The sequence below is a fragment of the Amblyraja radiata genome, chromosome 30 (assembly GCF_010909765.2).
Source record: "Amblyraja radiata isolate CabotCenter1 chromosome 30, sAmbRad1.1.pri, whole genome shotgun sequence".
NCBI classification, from domain to species: Eukaryota; Metazoa; Chordata; class Chondrichthyes; order Rajiformes; family Rajidae; genus Amblyraja; species Amblyraja radiata.
This window is the reverse complement of record NC_045985.1, coordinates 25,943,521-25,966,088: the sequence shown is the minus strand read 5'-3', so window position 1 is coordinate 25,966,088 and position 22,568 is coordinate 25,943,521. Positions and strand designations below refer to the sequence as shown.

Below are 22,568 nucleotides of genomic sequence, written 5' to 3'. Positions count from 1 at the left end.
TAAGGTGTCCTTGAGACTCTTGAAAGGCGCCCATAAATAAAATTTATTATTATTATTATTAAAACCCGGAAGTGGTGTGCTCTATTGGTTCTAAGATGCTTCCAAAAAGTGTCTATTGGTTCCAAAATGCTTGCAAAAAGTGTCTATTGGTTCTAAAATGCTTGCAAAAAGTGTCTCTAGTGTTTCTAAAATGTTGCAAAACAAATCTATTGGTTCTAAAATGCTTGCAAAAAGTGTCTCTATTGGTTCTTAAATGCTTGCAAAAAGTGTCTATTGGTTTTAAATGTTTGCAAATCAAATCTATTGGTTCTAAAATGCTTGCAAAAAGTGTCTATTGGTTCTTAAGTGCTTGCAAAAAGTGTCTATTGGTTCTAAAATGCTTGCAAAAAGTGGCTCTATTGGTTCTAAAATGCTTGCAAAAAATGTCTCTATTGGTACTAAAATGCATGCAAAATGTGTCTCTTTTGGTTCTAAAATGCTTGCAAAATCTATTGGTTCTAAAATGCTTGCAAAAAGTGTCTCTATTGGTTCTAAAATGCTTGCATAGAGTGTCTATTGGTTCTAAAATCCTTGCAAAAAGTTTCTATTCTTTCTAAAATGCAAAAACAAATCTATTGATTCTAAAATGCTTGCAAAAAGTCTCGATTGGTTCTAAAATACTTGCAAAAAGTGTCTATTGATTCTAAAATGCTTGCAAAAAGTGTCTATTGGTTCTAAAATGCTTGGAAAAAGTGTGTCTATTGGTCCTAAAATGCTTGCAAAAAGTGTCTTTTTTGGTTCTAAAATTCTTGCAAAAAGTGTCTATTGGTTCTAAAATGCTTGCAAAAGGTGTCTATTGGTTCTAAAATGGTTGCAAAAAGTGTCTCTATTGGTTCTAAAATGCTTGCAAATAGTGTGTCTATTGGTTCTAAAATGCCTGCAAAAAGTGTTTATTGGTTCTAAAATGCTTGCAAAAGGTGTCTATTGGTTCTAAAATGCTTGCAAAAAGTGTTTGTTGGTTCTAAAATGTTTGCAAAAAGTGTCTATTGGTTCTAAAATGTTTTCAAAAATTGTCTCTATTGGTTCTACAATGCTTGCAGAAAATGTCTTTTTTGGTTCTAAATTGCATGCAAAAAGTGTCGATTGATTCTAAAATGCTTGCAACAAGTGTCTCTATTGGTTCTAAAATGCTTGCAAATAGAGAGAGAGAGATAGAGAGAGAGCGAGAGAGAGCGAGAGCGAGAGCGGGAGAGGGAGAGAGGGAGAGGGAGAGAGGAGTGGAAAGAGGAGAGAGGGAGAGGAGAGAGAGAGAGGAGCAGAGAGAGAATGTTCGAGCGCTTTCTCGTTGCTTCTTTTCTCTGTTCTCTTTCTCTTTCTTCTCTTTCTCTTTCCTTTCTCTTCTCTTTCTCTTTTCTCTTTCTCTTTCCTTTCTCTTTCTCTCTTCTCTTCCTTCTCTTTCTTCTCTTCTCTTCTCTCTCCTCTCCTCTCTTCTCTCTCTCTCTCTCTCTCTCTCTCTCTCTCTCTTTCTCTCTCTCTCTCTCTTCTCTCCCTTCTCTCTCTTCCTTTTTCTTTCTTGTCTTCCTGTGCTCTTGTTCACTGTCGTGGGTTGAGAGTATTGTGAACAATGATTGTAATGTTGTATTATAATGACACTTGATATAATGTAATTTCTTTTTTTGTTTATGACTTTGATCTGTTGTATCATTTGTTGTGTCGAATAAAGTCTTGGAATAAAAACATTTTTTTTTTTTTAAAGTGAGAGAGAGAGAGCGAGAGAGAGAAAGAGATGGCTTGAAATATCCGATCTCCAGGCGTAGTATGAAGGCACATTTTAAGGAAACAAGTGAACAAATATAAGGAATGGCTCCATCTGTGAAAAGACAGCGTGACTAATAAAGTATTTTTGAAAGGGGAAAAAAAAAGAGAGATTTTTTCAATCAAACAGATAGTTACCAAATTCCTTGACTTCAAATTCAGCGGAAACACGGGACATCGGAAAATGGTTAAACTCTGCATCAATCCGCCAGTTCCCTGGCCTGTTTGGAAGAGAGAAGCAAGATTAGACTTTACCCTCAACGTTAATATCTTGCTCTGTAAGATGGCTGCACAGGCTGGTTTACACCTAAGATAGACACAAAATGCTGGAGTAACTCAGCGGGACAGGCAGCATCTCAGGAGAGAAGGAATGGCTGACGTCTCGGGCCTACCTGATCTCCCGGTTGCCAAACACTTTAACTCCCCCTCCCATTCCCACACTGATCTTTCTGTCCTGGGCCTCCTCCACTGTCAGAGTGAGGCCCAGCGCTAATTGGAGGAACAGCACCTCATATTTCGCTTGGGCCGCTTACACCTCAGCGGTATGAACATTGACTTCTCTAACTTCAAGTAACCCTTGCTTTCCCTCTCTCTCCATCCCCTCCAGCACCCATCGATGTACTAGTTTCACTGTCATCCTGTTGAGTTTCACTGTCTGTATAACTTGCTATCACCTATCCCACAGCCCACAATGGACCATTGTGGGCTCCACATGTCCTTGATTTATTGCATATCTTTCATTCATTTGACCAAAGGACCATCTACATCTCTCGTTTCCCTCTCCCCTGAACTTCAGTCTGAAGAAGGGTCTCGACCCGAAACGTCACCCATTCCTTTGCTCCAGAGATGCTGCCTGTCCTGCTGAGTTGCTCCAGCACTGTGTGTCTATTAATATCTAGCTGATAAATTATATTGACGGAGATTGCAGAAAGTGTTGTTAGTTTTAGAGATACAGCGGGGAAACAGGCCCTTCGGCCCACTGAATCCGTGCCGACCAGCGGTCCCCGCACACTAACACTATCATACACACACTAGGGACAATTTACATTTATACCAAGCCAATTAACCTATAAACCTGCACGTCTTTGGAGTGTGGGAGGAAACCGGAGATCTCGGAGAAAACCCACGCGGGTCACGGGGAGAACGTGCAAACTCAGTACAGACAGCACCCTTAGTCGCGATCGAACCTGGGACTCCGGTGCTGTGAGGCAGAGACTCTACCACTGCACCACCGTGCCGCATGTGGTGTGGGGTTTCCTTTGGGTCAAACATATCGCTGCCCCCTGCCTGATATTCACTGCGCCGTAGTTGTCTTTCGATTGGAGAAACAACGGCACATTGGCACTGAGTTTGATCCTGACCTCTGGTGCTGTCTGTGTGGAGTTGGCACGTTCTCCTTGAAATGGTGGTGGGTGGGGTGGGGCTGGGGTTCCTCCAAGGGGGGCACGGTGGCGCAGCAGTAGAGTTGCTGCCTCACGGTCCCAGAGACCTGGGTTCGATCCCGACTACGGGTGCTACCTGTACGGAGTTTGCACGTTCTCCCCGTGACCTGCGTGGGTTTTCTCCAGGATCTCCGGTTTCCTCCCACACTCCAAAGACTTTCCGGTTTGTAGGTTAATTGGCTTGGTGTGAATGTAAATTGTCCCTAGTGTGTGTAGGATGGTGTTAGTGTGCGGGGATCACTGGTCGGCGTGGACCCGGTGGGCTGAATCTGTGGAATTCATTGCCACAGAAGGCTGTCAGAGGATATTTTTAAGGCAGAGATAGATGAATTCTTGATTAGTTCCGGTGTCAGGGGTTATGGGGAGAAGGCAGAATGGGGTTAGAAGGGCGAGATAGATCAGCCTTGATTGAATGGCAGAGTGGCCTTGATGGGGCGAATGGCCTAATTCTACTATTCCTTATGGGCTTCTTAAAGGGGCAGGGGAGTGTGGAGAGGGGGTTAAAAGGGAAAGTGAAGACTCGGGGACGAGAGGTGTGCATTTGAGGGATGGGGAGGATGGGGAGGGAGGGGCGGGGGGGGGGGGGGTAAGGAGTAGGGTAACTGTGGCGGGATCGTGGGACAAATGGGTGTACACCGGTTTGGGGACCTCAGGGAAGAGAGACAAGGTGGTTCGTTTAAAATTGGAGAATTCAATGTTCATATTGTCGGCTTATAAGCTGCCAATTTTGAATAAATGTGTAAACCTGTTAGAGAGAGACACAGAGGAGGGAGAGATGGAGAGAGGGAGAGAGGGAGAGAGAGGGAAGGAGAGAGAGAGGGAAGGAGTGGGGGAGAGAGGGAGAGAGGGAGAGAGAGAGGGAGAGGGGAGAGAGAGAGAAAGAGAGAGAAAGAGGGAGGGAGGGAGGAAAATGGAGGAGAGTGTGAGAGAGGGAAAGAAGGAGAAAGAGAGGGAGAGTGAGGGAGGGAGAGAGAGGTAAGGAGGGAGAGAGAGAGAAATGGAGGGAGGGAGAGAGGGAGAGAGGGGGAGAGTGAGGGAGAGAGAGGGATAAATGGAAAGGGAGAGATAGAGGGAGAGGGAAAGATAGAGGGAAAGAGAGAGAGAGAGGGAGAAAGAGGGAGAAAGAAGGAGAAAGAGGGAGAAAGAGGGGGGAGAGAGAGAGAGAGAGAGAGAGAGAGAGAGAGAGAGAGAGAGAGAGAGAGAGAGGGGTAGGGAGAGATTTCAAAGCTACAGAAGAATTCTGTTTGCAAGACTGACTTACTCTGCGATGTCTGGGATATTGAACTGTCGGGCGAATACCTTATCGCATCTCCACAAGCTTTGGTGAAACTGGACATTCTTGGAATTCTGCCAACAGAATGATATGGGTTTTAATTTTAGAATGGAAGAAGAATTGTTCGAACAATATGGTGAGCACCAGGACACTGAAGGTAATGCCATTCTCAATATCACGCAGCCAACACCATCATCACAAAGAGAGCGGCACGGTGGCGCAGCGGGTAGAGCTGTTGCTTCACAGCGCCAGAGACCCGGGTTCCATCCTGACCACGGGTGCTGCCTGTATGTGTGCGTGTGTGGGTGTGTGTGTGTGTGTGGGGTGTGTGTGTGGGTGTGTGTGTGTGTGTGTGTGTGTGTGTGTGTGTGTGTGTGTGTGTGTGTGTGTGTGTGTGTGTGTGTGTGTGTGTGTGTGTGTGTGTGTGTGTGTGTGTGTGTGTGTTTGTGTATAGGTGCAGGTTTGTAGGTTAATTGGCTTCTGTAAATTGTGCCTAGAGTGTGCAGGTCATCGCTGGTTTACACGGGCTCGATGGGCTGAAGGGCCTTTTTTCCACGCTGTATCTCTAAAGTCTAGTGTATGGGTGATCATTTGTTGGCACGGACTCGGTGGGCCGAAGGGCCTGTTTCTGCTCTGTATCTTTCAACTAAACTAAACTAAATTGCAATGACTTGAATAGTGATGACTCCTGGGCAGGCTGAAGGTTGGAAACTGAATCCTATGGACACGAGTCAGGCTGTTAGTCATAGTCATAGAGTAATACAGCATGGAAACAGGCACTTTGGCCCAAGCTGCCCACAACGGCCAACATACCCCATCTACACTAGTCCCTCCTGCCGGCGTTTGGCCCATATCCCTCCAAACCTGTCCTATCCAAGTACCTGTCTAACTGTTTCTTAAACGTTAGGGTAGACAATAGACAATAGGTGCAGGAGGAGGCCATTCGGCCCTTCGAGCCAGCACCACCATTCAATGTGATCATGGCTGACCATCTACAATCAGTACCCCGTTCCTGCCTTCTCCCCATATCCTTTAACTCCGCTATCCCTAAGAGCTCTATCTAACTCTCTCTTGAAAGCATCCAGAGAACCAGCCTCCACTGCGCTCTGAGGCAGAGAATTCCACAGACTCACGTCCCAGACTCAACTGCCTCTTCTGGCAGCTCGTTCCATACACCCACCACCCTTTGTGTGAAAAAGTTACCCCTCAGATTTCTATTAAATCTTTCCTCCCTCACCTTTGTCCTCTGGTCCTCGATTCCCCTACTCTGGGCAAGAGACTCTGTGCGTCTACCCGATCTATTCCTTTCACATTGAACAGAATCTTTGTGGAATTGAACATTAGATCAGGGTGACGGAGTGGACACAGTACTCACATAAATAGTGATCTTGATGCTCTCGGTCACAGGCCTCATGTAGTTATCCAGAGTGTAGATCCTGTACTTCACTGTATAACAAGGGCAAACCAGACAACAAGTCAACACAAGTAGCAACGGCAATGAAAGAACTAATAATAATAATAATAATAATAATAATAATAATAATAATAATAATAATAATAATAATAATAATAATAATAATAATAATAATAATAATAAACTTTATTACGGACTCAAGGTCCAGACAAGGGGCAACATTACATTAAAAATGCATTGCATATCAAATATCATAAATATATATAAAATCATGGTATATCACATAAAAACATCATAATTTATATTTAACAAAAACCCACAATACTTAAGTTGAAATTCCAGATTAAAAGATGATCAATGTCCTACAACGAGACAACGATACCAGTGTCGCCACAACTGGGATTCGTAGCGTGTAGTGCTAACCCTTATGTTTGTCAAGGCCACAATAAGCACATTTTTAGAGTCATTTATCCTGCAAATGAATTTATACATGTGGTGTCTTAGGATAGCTTCTAAAGTACTGACTCCTGCAGCCACAAACATATTACTGGCACTACACCATCTAGGTTTCCTTAGCAGTGTTCTCATGGCATCGTTATATGCCACCTTTAGTCTCTGCATACTTGTCTTTAAATAGTTCGACTACAGGTGCGCAGTGTAGAGTGGTGTGCAGTATGCTCTAAATAGCGACATCTTCACCACATCTGCACACGCACCAAATTTACGCAAGAGGATATTTGCCTGTACATACAGCATGCGTCGTTGCCTATAAATATCCTCATCATCTGTCATTTGTTATGTAACAATACAAGAGCCAAGAGTCAAGAGCGCAAGGAGGATGAGGGGTGATCTTATAGAGGTGTATAAAATCATGAGAGGAATAGATCGGGTAGACACACAGAGTCTCTTGCCCAGAGTTGGGGAATCGAGGACCAGAGGTTCATGGCGAAGGGGAAAAAGATTTTGTAGGAATCTGGGTGGTGGGTATATGGAACGAGCTGCCAGAGGAGGTAGTTGAGGTGATTAGATTTAAGAGGAAGTTGCCAGGACCTAAGAGCCTGAGCTATAGGTGGCACGGTGGCGCAGCGATAAAGATGCTGCCGCACAGCGCTAGAGACCCGGTTCGATCCTGACTACGGGTGCTATCTGTACGGAGTTTGTACGTTCTCACTGCGACCTGCGTGGGATTTCTCTGAGATCTTCGGTTTCCTTCTGCACTCCAAAGACGTGCAGGTTTGTAGGTTAATCGGCTTGGTATAAATGTAAATTGTCCCTAGTGTGTGTAAGATAGTGTCAGTGTGCGGGGATCGCTGATCGGTGCAGACTCGGTGGGCCGAAGTTTCTGTTTCCGCGCTGTATCTCGAAACTAAACTGAACTAAATAGGATAGGAAGGAACTGCAGATGTTGTTTTAAACTGAAGATAGACTTAAAAAGCTGGAGTAACTCAGCGGGACAGTGAGCTCCTCTGGAGAGACGAATGGATGACGTTTCGGGTCGAGACCCTTCAGACTTCTTCTGAAGAAGGGTCTTGGCCCGAAGCATCACCAACTCCTTCTCTCCAGAGATGCTGCCTGTTCTGCTGAGTTACTCCAGCTTTTTGTGTCTATCTATATTACTAAAAGTCTGATCTTGACCACTTTTGGCACACTGTGCCGTGATTTCCTGGAGTACGCCACCACCTACGGCCGTCATTTTTGGCCACCTCGCTCAGAGCCCCCCTCCGCCTTTCGGGGCTGGAGGGTTTTTCCCATCGATGAAAATCCAGAGAGATATTAATGTTTTTAAAAGATTTGCCATTCTCTCTGCTGCCCCTGCTGGTGGGGAGGGACTATAAAACCTACTTGAACCCCTCCAATCTGGCTTTCGCCCCCTCCATAGCACAGAAACTGCTCTCCTCAAAGTCCTCAACGACCTCCTCACCTCTGCTGACACTGGTTCCCTCAACATTCTCATCCTCCTCGAGCTGAGCGCAGCCTTCGATACAGTGAACCATAACATCCTGCTCACCAGACTCAAAGACCTCGGCATTGAAGGCTCTGCACTCAGCTGGCTCCGTTCCTACCTTTCCAACAGATCCCACTTCATCTCTCTCCACAACCACACCTCTGCTACAGCCACAGTCACTCAAGGCGTTCCCCAAGGCTCCGTACTCGGCCCCCTCCTCTTCATCATCTACATCCTCCCCCTTGGTCAGATACTCTGCCACTTCATCCTGGACTTCCACTGTTACGCCGATGACACCCAGATCTACCTCGGCACCAAATCCCCCCACAACCCCCCCCCCCCCCCCCCCCCCCTCTCCCATATCAACTCCTGTTTGTCAGCTATAAAAACCTGGATGCAACATAACTTCCTCAAACTCAACAGCGATAAGACAGAATTCCTCCTCATAGGCTCCAAAGCCACACTCAGCAAAATCAATAACCGCACTCTCACCATCGACGGCACCACTGTCTCCCCATCTCCCCAGGCCCGCAACCTTGGTGTGATCTTTGATTCCACCCTCTCCCTTGAGCCTCACATCCGCCATGTCATTAAAACCTCCTTCTTTCATCTCCGCAACATCGCCAAACTCAGACCCTCTCTCACACCTCCCGCTGCTGAAAGACTCATCCATGCCTTCATCTCCTCCCGACTGGACTATTGCAACTCACTTCTCCTTGGCATCAGCTCCACCTACATCAACCGACTCCAACTGGTCCAGAACGCAGCCGCCCGACTCATCACCCACACCAAATCCTGGCATCACACCACTCCAGTCCTCAAACAACTTCACTGGCTTCCCATCTCCCACCGGATCACCTACAAAATCCTGATCCTCACCTACAAAGCCCTCCACCATCTGGCCCCCCCATATCTCACTGACCTCCTCTCCCCCTACCAACCCTCACGATCCCTCAGATCCACATCAGCCGGTCTCCTCTCCATCCACAAGTCCAACCTCCGCAGTTTTGGGGACAGAGCCTTCTCCAGGGCAGCTCCAGGGCTCTGGAACTCCCTCCCCCAACTGATCCGCAATTCCGTGTCCCTCACTATCTTCCAGTCCCGCCTCAAGACCCATCTCTTCACCTCTGCCTATCCTTAGCCCCATGTCCCCCTCCCTTTTCATCTGAGCATTCATTGCCTCATATTGTGTTTTGAATTGAATTCTGTCTTTACTTTGTGTACTAGTCATGTCTCTACTATTTATTTCATTTCCCCTTACATGTTTTTCCTCTACCTGCTAAATTTTTGTAAGGTGTCCTTGAGACTCTTGAAAGGCGCCCATAAATAAAATGTATTATTATTATTATTAAAACCCGGAAGTGGTGTGCTCTATTGGTTCTAAATGCTTGCAAAAAGTGTCTATTGGTTCTAAAATGCTTGCAAAAAGTGTCTATTGGTTCTAAAATGTTTGCAAAACAAATCTATTGGTTCTAAAATGCTTGCAAAAAGTGTCTCTATTGGTTCTTAAATGCTTGCAAAACGTGTCTCTATTGGTTCTAAAATGCTTGCAAAAGGTGTCCCTATTGCTAAAATGCTTGCAAAATTGTCTATTGGTTCTAAAATGCTTGCAAAAATGTTCTATTGGTTCTAAAATGTTTGGAAAAAGTGTGTCTATTGGTTCTAAAATGCTTGCAGAAAGTGTCTTTTTTGGTTCTACAATGCTTGCAAAGTGTCTTGAGTGCTTCTAAAATGCTTGCAAAAAGTGTCTCTATTGGTTCTAAACTGCTTGCAAAAGGTGTTTCTATTGGTTCTAAAATGCTTGCAAAAGGTGTCTATTGGTTCTAAAATGGTTGCAAAAAGTGTCTCAATTGGTTCTAAAATGCTTGCAAACAATCTCGATTGGTTCTAAAATGCTTGCAAAAAGTGTCTCTATTGGTTCTAAAATGCTTGCAAATAGTGTCTCTATTGGTTCTAAAATGCTTGCAGAAAGTCTCTTTTGGTTCTAAAATGCTTGCAGAAAGTGTCTCTATTGCCTAAAATGCTTGCAAAAAAAATCTATTAGCTCTAAAATGCTTGTAAAAAGTGTCTCTATTGGTTCTAAAATGCTTGCAAAAAGTGTGTCTATTGGTTCTAAAATGCTTGCAAAAATTGTCTCTATTGGTTCTACAATGCTTGCAGAAAGTGTCTGTTTTGGTTCTAAAATGCATGCAGAAAATGTCTATTGGTTCTACAATGCTTGCAAAAAGTGTCTATTGTTTCTAAAATGTTTGCATAAAAAAGTTAATTGGTTCTAAAATGCTTGCAAAAGGTGTCTATTGGTTCTAAAATGCAAAAAGTGTTTATTGATTCTAAAATGTTTTCAAAAAGTGTCTCTATTGGTTCTACAATGCTTGCAGAAAATGTCTTTTTTGGTTCCAAAATGCATGCAAAAAGTGTCTATTGGTTCTAAAATGCTTGCAAAAGTGTCTCTATTGGTTCTAAAATGCTTGCAAAAAGTGTCTCTATTGGTTCTAAAATGCTTGCAAAAAGTGTCTTGATTGGTTATAAAATGCTTGCAAAAAGTGACTCTATTGGTTCTAAAATGCTTGCAGAAAGTGTCTTTTTTTGGTTCTACAATGGTTGCAAAAAAAGTATATTGGTTCTAAAATGCTTGCAAAAAGTGTCTCTATTGGCTCTTAAATGCTTGTAAAAAATCTATTGGCTCTTAAATGCTTGCAAAAAGTGTCTCTATTTGTTCTAAAATGCTTGCAAAAAGTGTTTCTCTTGGTTCTAAAATGCTTGCAAAAAAAGTATTGGTTCTAAAATGCTTGCAAAAAGTGTCTCTATTGGTTCTAAAATGCTTGCAAAAAGTGTCTCTATTGGTTCTACAATGCTTGCAGAAAGTGTCTGTTTTGGTTCTAAAATGCATGCAGAAAATGTATATTGTTTCTACAATGCTTGCAAAAAGTGTCTCTATTGGTTCTAAAATGCTTGCAAAAAGTGTCTATTGGTTCTAAAATGCTTGCAAAAAGTCTCGATTGGTTCTAAAATGCTTGCAAAAAAGTGTCTCTATTGGTTCTAAACTGCTTGCAAAAGGTGTCTCTATTGGTTCTAAAATGCTTGCAAAAGGTGTCTCTATTGGTTCTAAAATGCTTGCAAAAAGTGTTTATTGGTTCCAAAATGCTTGCAAAAGGTGTCTATTGGTTCTAAAATGCTTGCAAAAAGTGTTTATTGGTTCTAAAATGTTTGCAAAAAGTGTCTATTGGTTCTAAAATGTTTTCAAAAAGTGTCTCTTTTGGTTCTACAATGCTTGCAAAAAGTGTCTATTGGTTCTACAATGCTTGCAGAAAATGTATTTTTTGGTTCTAAAATGCATGCAAAAAGTGTCTATTGGTTCCAAAATGCTTGTAAAAAGTGTCTCTATTTGTTCTAAAATGCTTGCAAAAAGTCTCGATTGGTTCTAAAATGCTTGCAAAAAGTGTCTCTATTGGTACTAAAATGCTTGCAAATAGGGTCTCTATTCGTTCTAAAATGCTTGCAGAAAGTCTCTTGGTTCTAAAATGCTTGCAGAAAGTGTCTTTTTTTGGTTGTACAATGGTTGCAAAAAAAGTCTATTGGTTCTAAAATGCTTGCAAAAAGTGTCTCGATTGGTTATAAAATGCTTACAAAAAGTGTCTATTGGTTCTAAAATGCTTGCAAAAAGTGTCTCTATTGGTTCTAAAATGCTTGCAAAAAGTGTCTCTTTTGGTTCTAAAATGCTTGCAGAAAGTGTCTCTTTTGGTTCTAAAATGCTTGCAGAAAGTGTCTTTTTTTGGTTCTACAATGGTTGCAAAAAGTGTCTCTATTGGTTCTAAAATGCTTGCAAAAAGTGTCTCTATTGGTTCTAAAATGCTTGCAAAAAGTGTCTTGGTTCTAAAATGCTTGCAAAAAGTGCCTCTATTGGTTCTAAAATGCTTGCAAAAAGTGCCTCTATTGGTTCTAAAATGCTTGCAAAAAGTGTCTCTATTGGTTCTAAAATGCTTGCAAAAAGTGGCTCTATTGGTTCTAAAATGCTTGCAAAAAGTGGCTCTATTGGTTCTAAAATGCTTGCAAAAAGTCTCTATCTATCCGTCCGTCCGGCTGCCGGCCGCCTTTCTTCCTTTGATTCCTTGCTACGCCGAAACCAGACGCAGAATCGCCGAGATCTTTTCCATTTCGGTAGAGATTTCACTTTTCTTTCTAAGTATCCACTCCTGATTACATTTCGTCGTGTTTATGTACACATTTTTAATCAAATCCTTCTCCCCCCCCCCCCCCCCCCCAATATTTAATCAAAACTGGCTTCTCACCCATAGAAGAAGCCCCAGCCCCAGCCCCAGCCCATGGTGAACGTTCCATTGTGTGATGTCACAATGCCCAATGTTCACATATGTCCAATCGGAATGGAATCATTTACATATGCCTTTGCAGGAGCCCCAGCACCTGGTGAACGTTCCATCGTGTGATGTCACAATGCCCAATGCTCAAAGACATTCTTGCCATAGAGGGAGTACAGAGAAGGTTCACCAGACTGATTCCTGGGATGTCAGGACTTTCATATGAAGAAAAACTGGATAGACTCGGCTTGTACACAGTAGAATTTAGAAGATTGAGGGGGGATCTTATAGAAACGTACAAAATTCTTAAGGGGTTGGACAGGCTAGATGCAGGAAGATTGTTCCAGATGTTGGGGAAGTCCAGAACATGGGGTCACAGTTTAAAGATAAGGGGGAAATCCTTTAGGACAGAGATGAGGAAAACATTTTTCACACAGAGTGGTGAATCTCTGGAATTCTCTGCCACAGTAGGTAGTTGAGGCCAGTTCATTGGCTATATTTAAGAGGGAGTTAGATTTGGCCCTTGTGACTAAAGGGGTCGGGGGTATGGAGAGAAGGCAGGTACAGGATACTGAGTTGGATGATCAGCCATGATCATATTGAATGGTGGTGCAGGCTCGAAGGGCCGAATGGCCTACTCCTGCACTTAATTTCTATGTTTCTACGTTTCCCTCTCATCACCCCTCTCCCTCTCCCACCCATCCCTCTCTACCCCACCCCCCTTCCCTCTCTACCCCACCCCCTTCCCCCTACCCCTCTGTCCTTCTTCCACCGCTCCCCCTCCCCCTCCCTCCCCACTTCCAGTTCTCTCCCCTTACCCCACCCCTCTCCCTCCCCCCCCCCTCTCTCTTCCCCTCCCTTCCCCTCTCCCCCACCCCTTCCCCTACCCCTCTGTCCCTCTTCCACCACTCCCCCATCCCTCTTCCACCACTCCCGCTATCCCTCTAACCCTCCCTCCCTCCCCACTCTTCCACCTCTCTCCCCCTTCTCTCCTCCCCCTCTCCTCACCCCTCTCCCTCTCCCATCCCTCTCTCCACCACCCCCCTTCCCTCTCTACCCCACCCCTTCCCTCTCTCCCCCCGCCCCCTTCGCCCTACCCCTCTGTCCCTTTTCCACCACTCCCGCTACCCCTCTCTCCCATTCTTCCACTTCTCTCCCCCTTCTCTCCTCACCCCTCTCCCTCTCCCATCCCTCTTTCCCCAACCCCCCTTCCCTCTCTAGCCCACCCTTCCCTCTCTCCCCCCGCCCCCTTCCCCTACCCCTCTACTCCTCCCTCTCCACTGTTCCACTTCTCTCCCCCCTTCCCCCTCCACTCTCCCTCCCCACTCTTTCCCCTCTCTCCCCCCACCCCTCTCCCCCTCCCTCCCTCCTCCCAAATCTGTCCCGTTTCCTCCTCCTCCTCCCCCCCCCCCCCCCTCTTCCCCCCCCCCCCCCCCCCCACCTGTGTGTTTGGGGGGTGGATAATGTGAGTGTGATGCCGCAGCCCCCCCCCCCCCCGCAAACGCCATTGGGGAAACAGACCCAACGGGTATGCACTTGGTCTAGTTAGTTCTAAAAAGCTTGCAAAGAGTGTCTATTGGTTCTAAAATGCTTGCAAAAAAGTGTCTCTATTCATTCTAAAATGCTTGCAAAATGTGTCTCTTTTGGTTCTATAATGCTTGCAAAAATCTATTGGTTCTAAAATGCTTGCAAAAAAGTGTCTCTATTGGTTCTAAAATGCTTGCAAAGAGTGTCTATTGGTTCTAAAATGCTTGCAAAGAGTGTCTATTGGCTCTAAAATGCTTGCAAAGTGTGTCTATTGGTTCTAAAATGCTTGCAAAATGTGTATTTTTTGGTTCTAAAATGGTTGCAAAAAATCTTTTTTGGTTCTAAAATGGTTGCAAAAAGTGTCTCTATTGGTTCTAAAATGGTTGCAAAAAGTGTCTCTATTGGTTCTATAAAGCTTGCAAAGAGTGTCTATTGGTTCTAAAAAAGCTTGCAAAAAGTGTCTCTATTGGTTCTAAAATGCTTGCAAAGAGTGTCTATTGGTTCTAAAATGGTTGCAAAAAATCTTTTTTGGTTCTAAAATGGTTGCAAAAAGTGTCTCTATTGGTTCTAAAATGGTTGCAAAAAGTGTCTCTATTGGTTCTAAAATGGTTGCAAAATGTGTCTCTATTTGTTCTAAAATGCTTGCAAAGAGTGTCTATTGGTTCTAAAAAAGCTTGCAAAAAGTGTCTTTATTGGTTCTAAAATGCTTGCAAAAAATGTCTCTATTGGTTCTTAAATGGTTGCAAAAAGTGTCTATTGGTTCGAAAATGGTTGCAAAAAGTGACTATTGGTTCTAAAATGCTTGCAAAAAGTGTCTCTATTGCTTCTAAAATGTGTGTGTGTGCGTGTCGTCTGTCTGTGTGTATGCGTGAGTGTCTGTTTGAGTGTGTGTATGTGTGAGTGTCTGTGAAAGTGTGTGAGTGTTTGACTGTGTCTCTGTGTATGAGTGTCTGTCTGTGTGTCTGTGAGTGTGTGTCTGCGTGAGTGTCTGAATATCTGTGTGTGTGTGTGTGTGTGTGTCTGTGTGAGTGTGTGTACGTGTTTGTGATTGTGTGTGTGTCTTTGTGTTTGTGTGTATTTCTGTGAGTGTTTTTGTGTGTATGTGTCTGGCTGCATGTGTGTGAGTGTCTTTGTGTGTGTGTGTGTACATGCACTCTGCTTGAAATGCTGTGAAATTGGCTTGGAGTGCTGTGAGGTTGAACTTGCTGCCTGCACTCTGCTTGGTGTGCTTGTGAGGTTGGACTTGCGGCCCGCACGCTCCTTGGAGTGTTGTGAGGTTGGACTTACAGCCTGCACTCTGCTAGGAGTGCTTGTGAGGTTGGACTTGTGGCCCGCACTCCATGGTGACGTTTGAGGTAAATTCTCAGATTTTCTTTGTTAAAATTTGACCGCTTAATCTCTCTATATTAAAATTGTCTTTTTTTTATATCAAAAGCAAAGTGTTATCAAAAGGCAGTGAGCAGCAGAACACCACAAGAGCCACAACAAAAAAGTACTTAATAAATCTCATCTTTAACATTTAAATTGTTGTTATTTTAAGTCATTCACATATTAAACTTTAATAAATCCTTTTTCCACTTGCCATGCCTGCGTGCTCTTCATCACAATGGTAACCTAATAGGCAGGAATGGTTGTGCTGTCGGAGAGCCACTAAGAGTGCATGGGGGAGATTGAGGGGAGATGGACTGAATGCGTGTGGGGGAGGGGAATGGCATGGAGCAGACTGGGGGGTGAAGGGAGGATGGTTGACTGAGTGAACTGCCACCACCAGCCATGAGTGACTGGGCTGCCAGCCCACCAGCCATGAGTAAGTGAAATTCCAGCCCACCAGCTGTAAGTGACTGAAGTGCCAGCCCACCACCCATGACTTAGTGAACAGCCAGCCCACCTGCCATGACTCAATGAACTGCAAGTCCAAAAATCCATTCAGTCCACAATGTCCATACTATCCCTCTGGAAACCAGTCCCTTCAGCACACAACAGACTGAGTGACTGAGCTGCCCGGCCAGAGTGACTGATGTGCCCAGCTTGAGTGACTGAGCTGCCAGCCCAAGAATCCATTCAGCCTACAATGTCCATACTAGCCCTCTGGAAACTAGTCCATTTGACCCACAACACACATACTAGCGCTCCAGAAAGCCTCCCCCCCCCCTCCCACGGGCCAGCAATATTGGAATTAGTGCAGAGGTGGAATATTGCATTGGGGGACCAGCCCTCCCGTGTGAAGCTGGGACCCAACGGGTCCCTCTTAGTCTAGTCTAAACTAAACAGGGAGAGGTTGAGCAGGCTAGGATTATTCCTTGGAGGATGATGAGCAATCTTATAGAGGTGTATAAAATCATGAAGAGAATAGATAAGTTAGATGCCAAACTGGAGGGACAGGGTAGACAAAAATGCTGGAGAAACTCAGCGGGTGAGGCAGCATCTATGGAGCGAAGGAATAGGTGAAGTTTTGGGTCGAGACCTTTCTTCAGACTGATGTGGGGGTGAGGGGGGGGGGACGGGAAAAATAAAGGTAGAGGCGGGGACAGTAGGCTTGTGGGAGAGCTGGGACCGGGAGGGGAAGGAAGGAGAAAGCAGGGACTACCTGAAATTGGAGGCCAATGTTCATACCGCTGGGGTGTAAACTACCCAAGCAAAATATGAGGTGCTGCTCCTCCAATTTGCGGTGGGACACCCTGGACCATGGAGGAGGCCCAGGACAGAAAGGTCGGATTTGGAATGGGAGGGGGAGTTGAAGTGCTGAGCCACCGGGAGATCAGGTTGGTTTATGCGAACTGAGCGGAGGTGTTGGGCGAAGTTGCGCTTGGTCTCACCGATGTAGGGCAGTTATCACCCAGAGCAGTGGATGCAATAGATGAGGTTGGAGGAGATGCAGGTGAACCTCTGCCGCACCTGGAAAGACTGCTTGGGTCCTTGGATGGAGTCGAGGGGGGAGGTAAAGTGACAAGTGTAGTATTTCCTGCGGTTATAGACAATAGGTGCAGGAGTAGGCCAATTGGCCCTTCGAGCCAGCACCGCCATTCAATGTGATCATGGCTGATCATCCCCAATCAGTACCCCGTTCCTGCCTTCTCCCCATATCCCCTGACTCCACTATTTTTAAGAGCTCTATCTAGCTCTTTCTTGAAAGCATCCACAGAATCTGCCTCCACCGCTCTCTGAGGCAGATAATTCCACAGACTCACCACTCTCTGTGAGAAAAAGTGTTTCCTCGTCACCGTTCTAAATGGCTTACTCCTTATTCTTAAACTGTGGCACCTGGTTCTGGACTCCCCCAACATCGGGAACATGTTTCCTGCCTCTAGCGTGTCCTAAGCCCTTAACAAACTTATATGTTTCAATGAGAGACCCTCTCATCCTTCTAAACTCCAGAGTATACAAGCCCAGCTGCTCCATTCTCTCAGCATATGACAGTCCCGCCATCCCAGGAATTAACCTTGTAAACCTACGCTGCGCTCCCGGTTGCAAGGGAAAGTACCAGGGGAGGGGGTGGTTTGGTGGGAAGGGACGAATTGACCAGGGATTACGGAGGGAGTGGTCTGTGAGGAAATATGGATGGATAGGTGAATCGAGGACATAGGTGAGAGGGGGAAGATTCAACAGGAACCCGAGGGGCAGCTTTTTCACACAAAGGTGGTGGGTGCATGGAACGAGCTGCCAGAGGAGGTAGTTGGGGCAGGTACGTACTATCATACGTCTAATAAACATTTAGTCAGGTACATGGATAGGGCAAGTTTGGAGGGATATGGGCAGGCGGGATGAGTGAGAAGCTTTTTTGTTGCCTGCTACAGCATTTACAAGATTGTTTCCACGCTGCATCTCTAAAGTCTATAGTGAAGTCTAAAGTGATTGAACCACTAAACAGCAGCCCTACCCGCCGTGCTGAGGGCACAGCCTCAGAATTAAAGGAAGTTCCTTTAGGAAGATGAGGAGGAATCTCGTTAGCCAGAGGATAGTGAATCTGTGGAATTCTTTGCCACATAAGGCCGTGGAGGCCAAGTCAGTGGATATTTTTAAGGCAGAGATAGATAGATGCTATGTTAGTACGGGTGTCAGGGGTTACGGGGAGAGGCAGGAGAATGGGGTTAGGAGGGGGAAATAGATCAGTCACGATTGAATGGCAGAGTAGATTTGATGGGCCGAATGGCCTAAAGCTGCCCCTTTCCTTCATGACCTATGAGTCATGGTCACACAGTGAATGGCCTACTTTCTCTCCCATCACCACGTCGCCCTAGCCCAATGCAAACCGTAAGAAGAGGCATGCATTGCTGCCCCACTCACCTTGCTTCATCGGTGGTGTATATCGGCTTGTCGGTCTGGATAAATATGTAGCCCTTCCTGGAAGATAGCAGGACGTTAATCACCCTCCTCCCGCTGAAGAGGTCGGCGCACTCTGCCGCTAACGAGAGATACGCTGTCTTGCGATGCCACATGTTCAACTGCTTCACATGGGTGGAGAGTGCCTGTGTGGTGTACAAGCCATGTTTAGTTTAGTTCAGGAAGGAACTGCAGACGCTGGGTTAAATTGACAATTAGACACTAAATGCTGGAGTAATGCTGGAGTAACAAGTGAAGCGGGGACATGTTGGACGGTACAGGCAAGATGGGCCGAAGGGCCTGTTTCCACACTGTATCACTCTATTTACTCTATGACACTCCTCCCCCTAACCCTCTCACAGATGGGCTGAAGGGCCTGTTTCCACACTGTATCACTTTATGACACTCCACCCCTAATCCTCTCACAGATGGGCCGAAGGGCCTGTTTCCACGCAGTATCACTCTATGACTCGATGACACTCCTTCCCCTAACCCTCTCACAGATGGGCCGAAGGGCCTGTTCCCGTGCTGTACTGTGCCTCTAAGATCGGAAGAACAGCAGGAGAAGGCCACTCGGCTCCTCAAGCCTGTTCCACCATTCAACATGATCATGGGTTGTCAAGGGTTATGGGGCGAGGGCAGGAGAATGGGGTTAGGAGGGAGAGATAGATCAGCCATGATTGAATGGCAGAGTAGACCGGATGGGCCGAATGGCCTAATTCTGCTTTATCACTGATAAACATATTAACCTATGGCTCATCTGCCCCAGACTGCACTCCCATCCTGCGCCACAACAGACATCTCCTCGATCTTTCAAATATTTAATCTTATTTCCGACTTAAAATGTGTAGTTTAGCTTAGTTTGAAGAGACAGCGGAAACCATACAACACGATACCATAGAACTTTATTTATCCCAGGAGGGAAATTGATCTGCCAACAGTCATAAAACAGTCTGTTGCTGGAGGTGCTCCTCAGGTTGACCAGTGCGTCTTGGAGGGGGTGAGCTGTTATTGTCCAGGATGCTCCGCAGTTTGAGGAGCATCCTCCCCTCCAAGAGCATCTCCCGAGAATCAGGCCCTTTGGCCCACCGAGTCCGCGCCGACCAGCGATCCCCGCACACTAACACCATCTGACTCACACTGGGGACAAATTACATTCATACCAAGCCAATTAACCTGCAAACCTGTGCATTTTTGGAGTGTAGGAGAGAACCGGAGCACCCAGAGAAAACCCACGCAGGTCACGAGGGAAGGTGCAACCTCAACACCTGTAGTCAGGATGGAACCTGGGTCAGTGGCGCTGTGAGGCAGCAACTCTACTGCTGTGTCACAGTGCCACCAAGATGCCGTACACTGTATCATTTAGGGAAGCACGGTTGCGCAGCGGGTAGAGTTGCTGCCTCACAGTGCCAGATACCCGGGTTTGATCCCGACTAATACTGGATGCTGACTGCACGGAGTTTGCAAGTTGTAGAGTCATTGAGTCAGAGTGATAGTGTGGAAACAGAGTCACAGAATGATACAGTGTGGAAACAGGCCCTTCGGCACAACTTGCCCTCACCGACGAACATGTCCCCGCTATACTAGTTCCACCTGCCTGCGTTTGGTCCATATCCCACAAAATCCTGTCCTATCCATGCATCTGTCTAACTGTTTCTTAAACGTTGGGATAGTCCCAGCCTCAACTACCTCGTCTGGCAGCTTGTTCCATACACCCACCACCCTTCGTGTGAAAAAGTCACCCCTCAGATTCCTATTAAATCTTTTCCTCTTCACCTTAAACATGTGTCCTCTGGTCCTCGATTCACCTACTCTGGGCAAGAGACTGTGCATCTACCCAATCTATTCCTCTCATGATTTTATACACCTCTATAAAATCTCCCCTCATCCTCCTGCGCTCCATGGAATAGAGTCCCAGCGTGCTCAACCTCTCCCTGTAGCTCAGACTCTGTGTGGTTCTGTGTGATGGGATGGTTCAGTTGCCTGATAACAGCTGGGAAAAAACTGCAGGCGTGTACTCACAACAATGTCTTTAATCTCTCGGTATTCATTATTTCTCGTTAGAGAAAAATCCACGTCTTCGGATACTTTTTGTCCTGTTATTTCATCAAACAAATAGACCTTGACGTTGTGCATCTTGGCGACTCCGTGGAGCTGAATGGTTACACTCTCTGGCACATCAACATGAACGATGCTTGGTGCAGTGATGAGGTATCTGGGAACAGGAGAAGCCAAAACAATTAACCGTGACACCCTACACTTCTGTGAATGTATGTGTGTGGGGCTGTGTGTGTGTGTGTGTGTGTGTGTGTGTGTGTGTGTGTGTGTGTGTGTGTGTGTGTGTGCGTGTGTGGGACTGTGTGTGTGTGTGTGTATTTGTGTGTGTGTCTGTGTGTGTGTTTGAGTGTGTGCGCGTGTGTTTGTGTGTGTCTGTGTGTGTGTGCGCGCGCATGTGTGTATTTGTGTGTGTGTGTGTGTGTATCTGTGTGTGTGTGTGGGAGTGTGTATGTATGTGTTTATGTGTGTGTGTGTGTGCATGGGCGTGTGTATGCCTGAGTGTATCTGTGCGTCTGCGTGTGCGTACGTGTGTGTGTGCGTGTGTATGTGTTGTATGCGGCAAACAATCAAACACACACACACAAACACAGTCACACACTCAGTGACACACCCACTCAAACATGCAGTCACATACACACTCACTCACACTCATGCATATAGTCACACTCAGTCACACACACGTAGACATTCAAGTACACACATTGAAGCACACAAATATACGTTCACACACGCACTTCCTCTCTCTCCAGCACACCCCGCTACTCCCCCAGCCCGCCGTGTGTGTGTGTGTGTGTGAGTGCGCATGCATGTGTGTGCGTGCGTGTGTGCACGTGCGTGTCTGTGTGTGTGCGTGTGTGTCTGTGTGTGTGCGTGTGCGTGTGTGTGTGTGTGTGTGTGCCTGGCCTGTGTGCCATGCCTCTGCTCCCCCCTTCCCTTCACATAACGCGCTGCCCAGCGGTGGGTGAGAAACCGTCTACTTACGATGTGGTCTCCCCCATGACCGGCACGACGGCGCAGAACCAAACGAGGATGGCCACACTGTCCATGGCTGGGAGGAGAGGTCCCCTCGGTCTGTGTGAGAGGGGAGGACGAGGGGAAGGGGGGTCGATCTCACCACCCAACTGCACTTTCAGAGTGCCTTTCCGCGGCTTTTAGCAGCTCACCCTCACCGATATTGACTTACTGTTACTAATTGACAGTGGATGCTTCTGTAGACGTGGTGTTTACTCCGTCCTTCATGGGTACTGACCTCCCCACCATCAAATGTATCTCCACAGAGTGGTGGGCACAGGTACTGACATCCCCACCATCGAAGATCCATCTCAAGTACTAACCTCTCCACCATCGAAGATCCATCAGATACTGACCTCTCCAACATCGAAGGGATCTGCAGGAGTCGCTGCCTTAAAAAGGCAGCCAGCATCACCAGAGACCCTCACCACCCTCTCATTTCATGTTCACAAGTTCTATGTGCAGATTTAGGCCATTCAGCCCATCAAGTATACTCTGCCATTCAATCGTATCTCTCCCTCTCAACCCCATTCTCCTGCCTTCCCCCCACCGAGCAGTCTGAAAACCATGACCACCAGGTTCAGGAGTGGTTTTATCCCAACAATGATCATCCGACACGGTGACCCAGCGGTAGAGTTGCTGCCTCACAGTGCCAGAGTCCCGGGTTCGAGCCCGACCACGGGTGCTATCTGTACGTAGTCTGTACGTTCTCCCCGTGACCCACGCGGGTTTTCTCCAACATCTCCGGTTTCCTCCCACACGCCAAAGACGTGCAGGTTTGCAGGTCAATTGGCTTGGTGTAAACATAAACTGTCCCTGGTGCGTATGTAGGATAGTGTTGGTGTGTGGGAATCGCTGGTCGGCACGGACTAGGTGGGCCGAAGGGCCTGGAGAGTGAGATTATTATGTGATATCACGGAGAAACTGCCCTGGGAGACAGTTCGTCAAGAATACAGACAGGACGGGTTTATATACTGTCGAACAAACAAGTGTACGTGTGGACTAGCCCTCATCTGAGTTCCTTAAACAGCTTAGTCAGGGAATTATGATTTGATGGAAACTGCCTAAATTACATTACTCAGACCTGGACATAGTTGAAGCAGATAATATAACTGAGAATGATAATAGAGAATAACATCACGCACAAAGAGACAGATATGCTCTGAAATTTCCTCCACCTCCAACGGGATCACACCACTGGCCACATCTTCCCATCTCCACCCCTTTCCGCCTTCCGCAGAGACCGTTCCCTCCGCAACTCCCTGGTTATCTCATCCCTTCCCACCCAAACCATCCCCTCCCCGGGTACCTTCCCCAGCAACCGCAGGAGATGGGAAGAGCTGGCCACAAGTCTTGCCAAATAAACATAGTTTGTTACCACCGTAAGCAATTTGCTAACTATTAACATCAGTCGACCTTGTCCTGCGTCGATAAGGTTCAGTCCATTTGTGTTTTTATTTAAATTAAA

At 46.2% G+C, this 22,568-nt stretch overlaps 1 protein-coding gene across 1 annotated transcript in view; it reads right to left on the bottom strand.

The window, feature by feature from the left end:
* LOC116990202 (complement C4-like) overlaps positions 1 to 21,337 on the bottom strand; it is a 134,878-nt gene extending 113,541 nt beyond the window's left edge. Inside the window, exons 1-6 of the mRNA XM_033047749.1 lie at positions 21,071 to 21,337; positions 20,054 to 20,246; positions 17,996 to 18,177; positions 5,885 to 5,955; positions 4,498 to 4,583; positions 1,933 to 2,015 (exon numbers count right to left, since the gene is read on the bottom strand). Of these exons, the coding sequence (XP_032903640.1) occupies positions 1,933 to 2,015; positions 4,498 to 4,583; positions 5,885 to 5,955; positions 17,996 to 18,005 (250 nt within the window). The 5' untranslated portion in view covers positions 18,006 to 18,177; positions 20,054 to 20,246; positions 21,071 to 21,337. The remainder of the gene's footprint in view (positions 1 to 1,932; positions 2,016 to 4,497; positions 4,584 to 5,884; positions 5,956 to 17,995; positions 18,178 to 20,053; positions 20,247 to 21,070) is intronic.
* Positions 21,338 to 22,568: the final 1,231 nt, after the last annotated feature.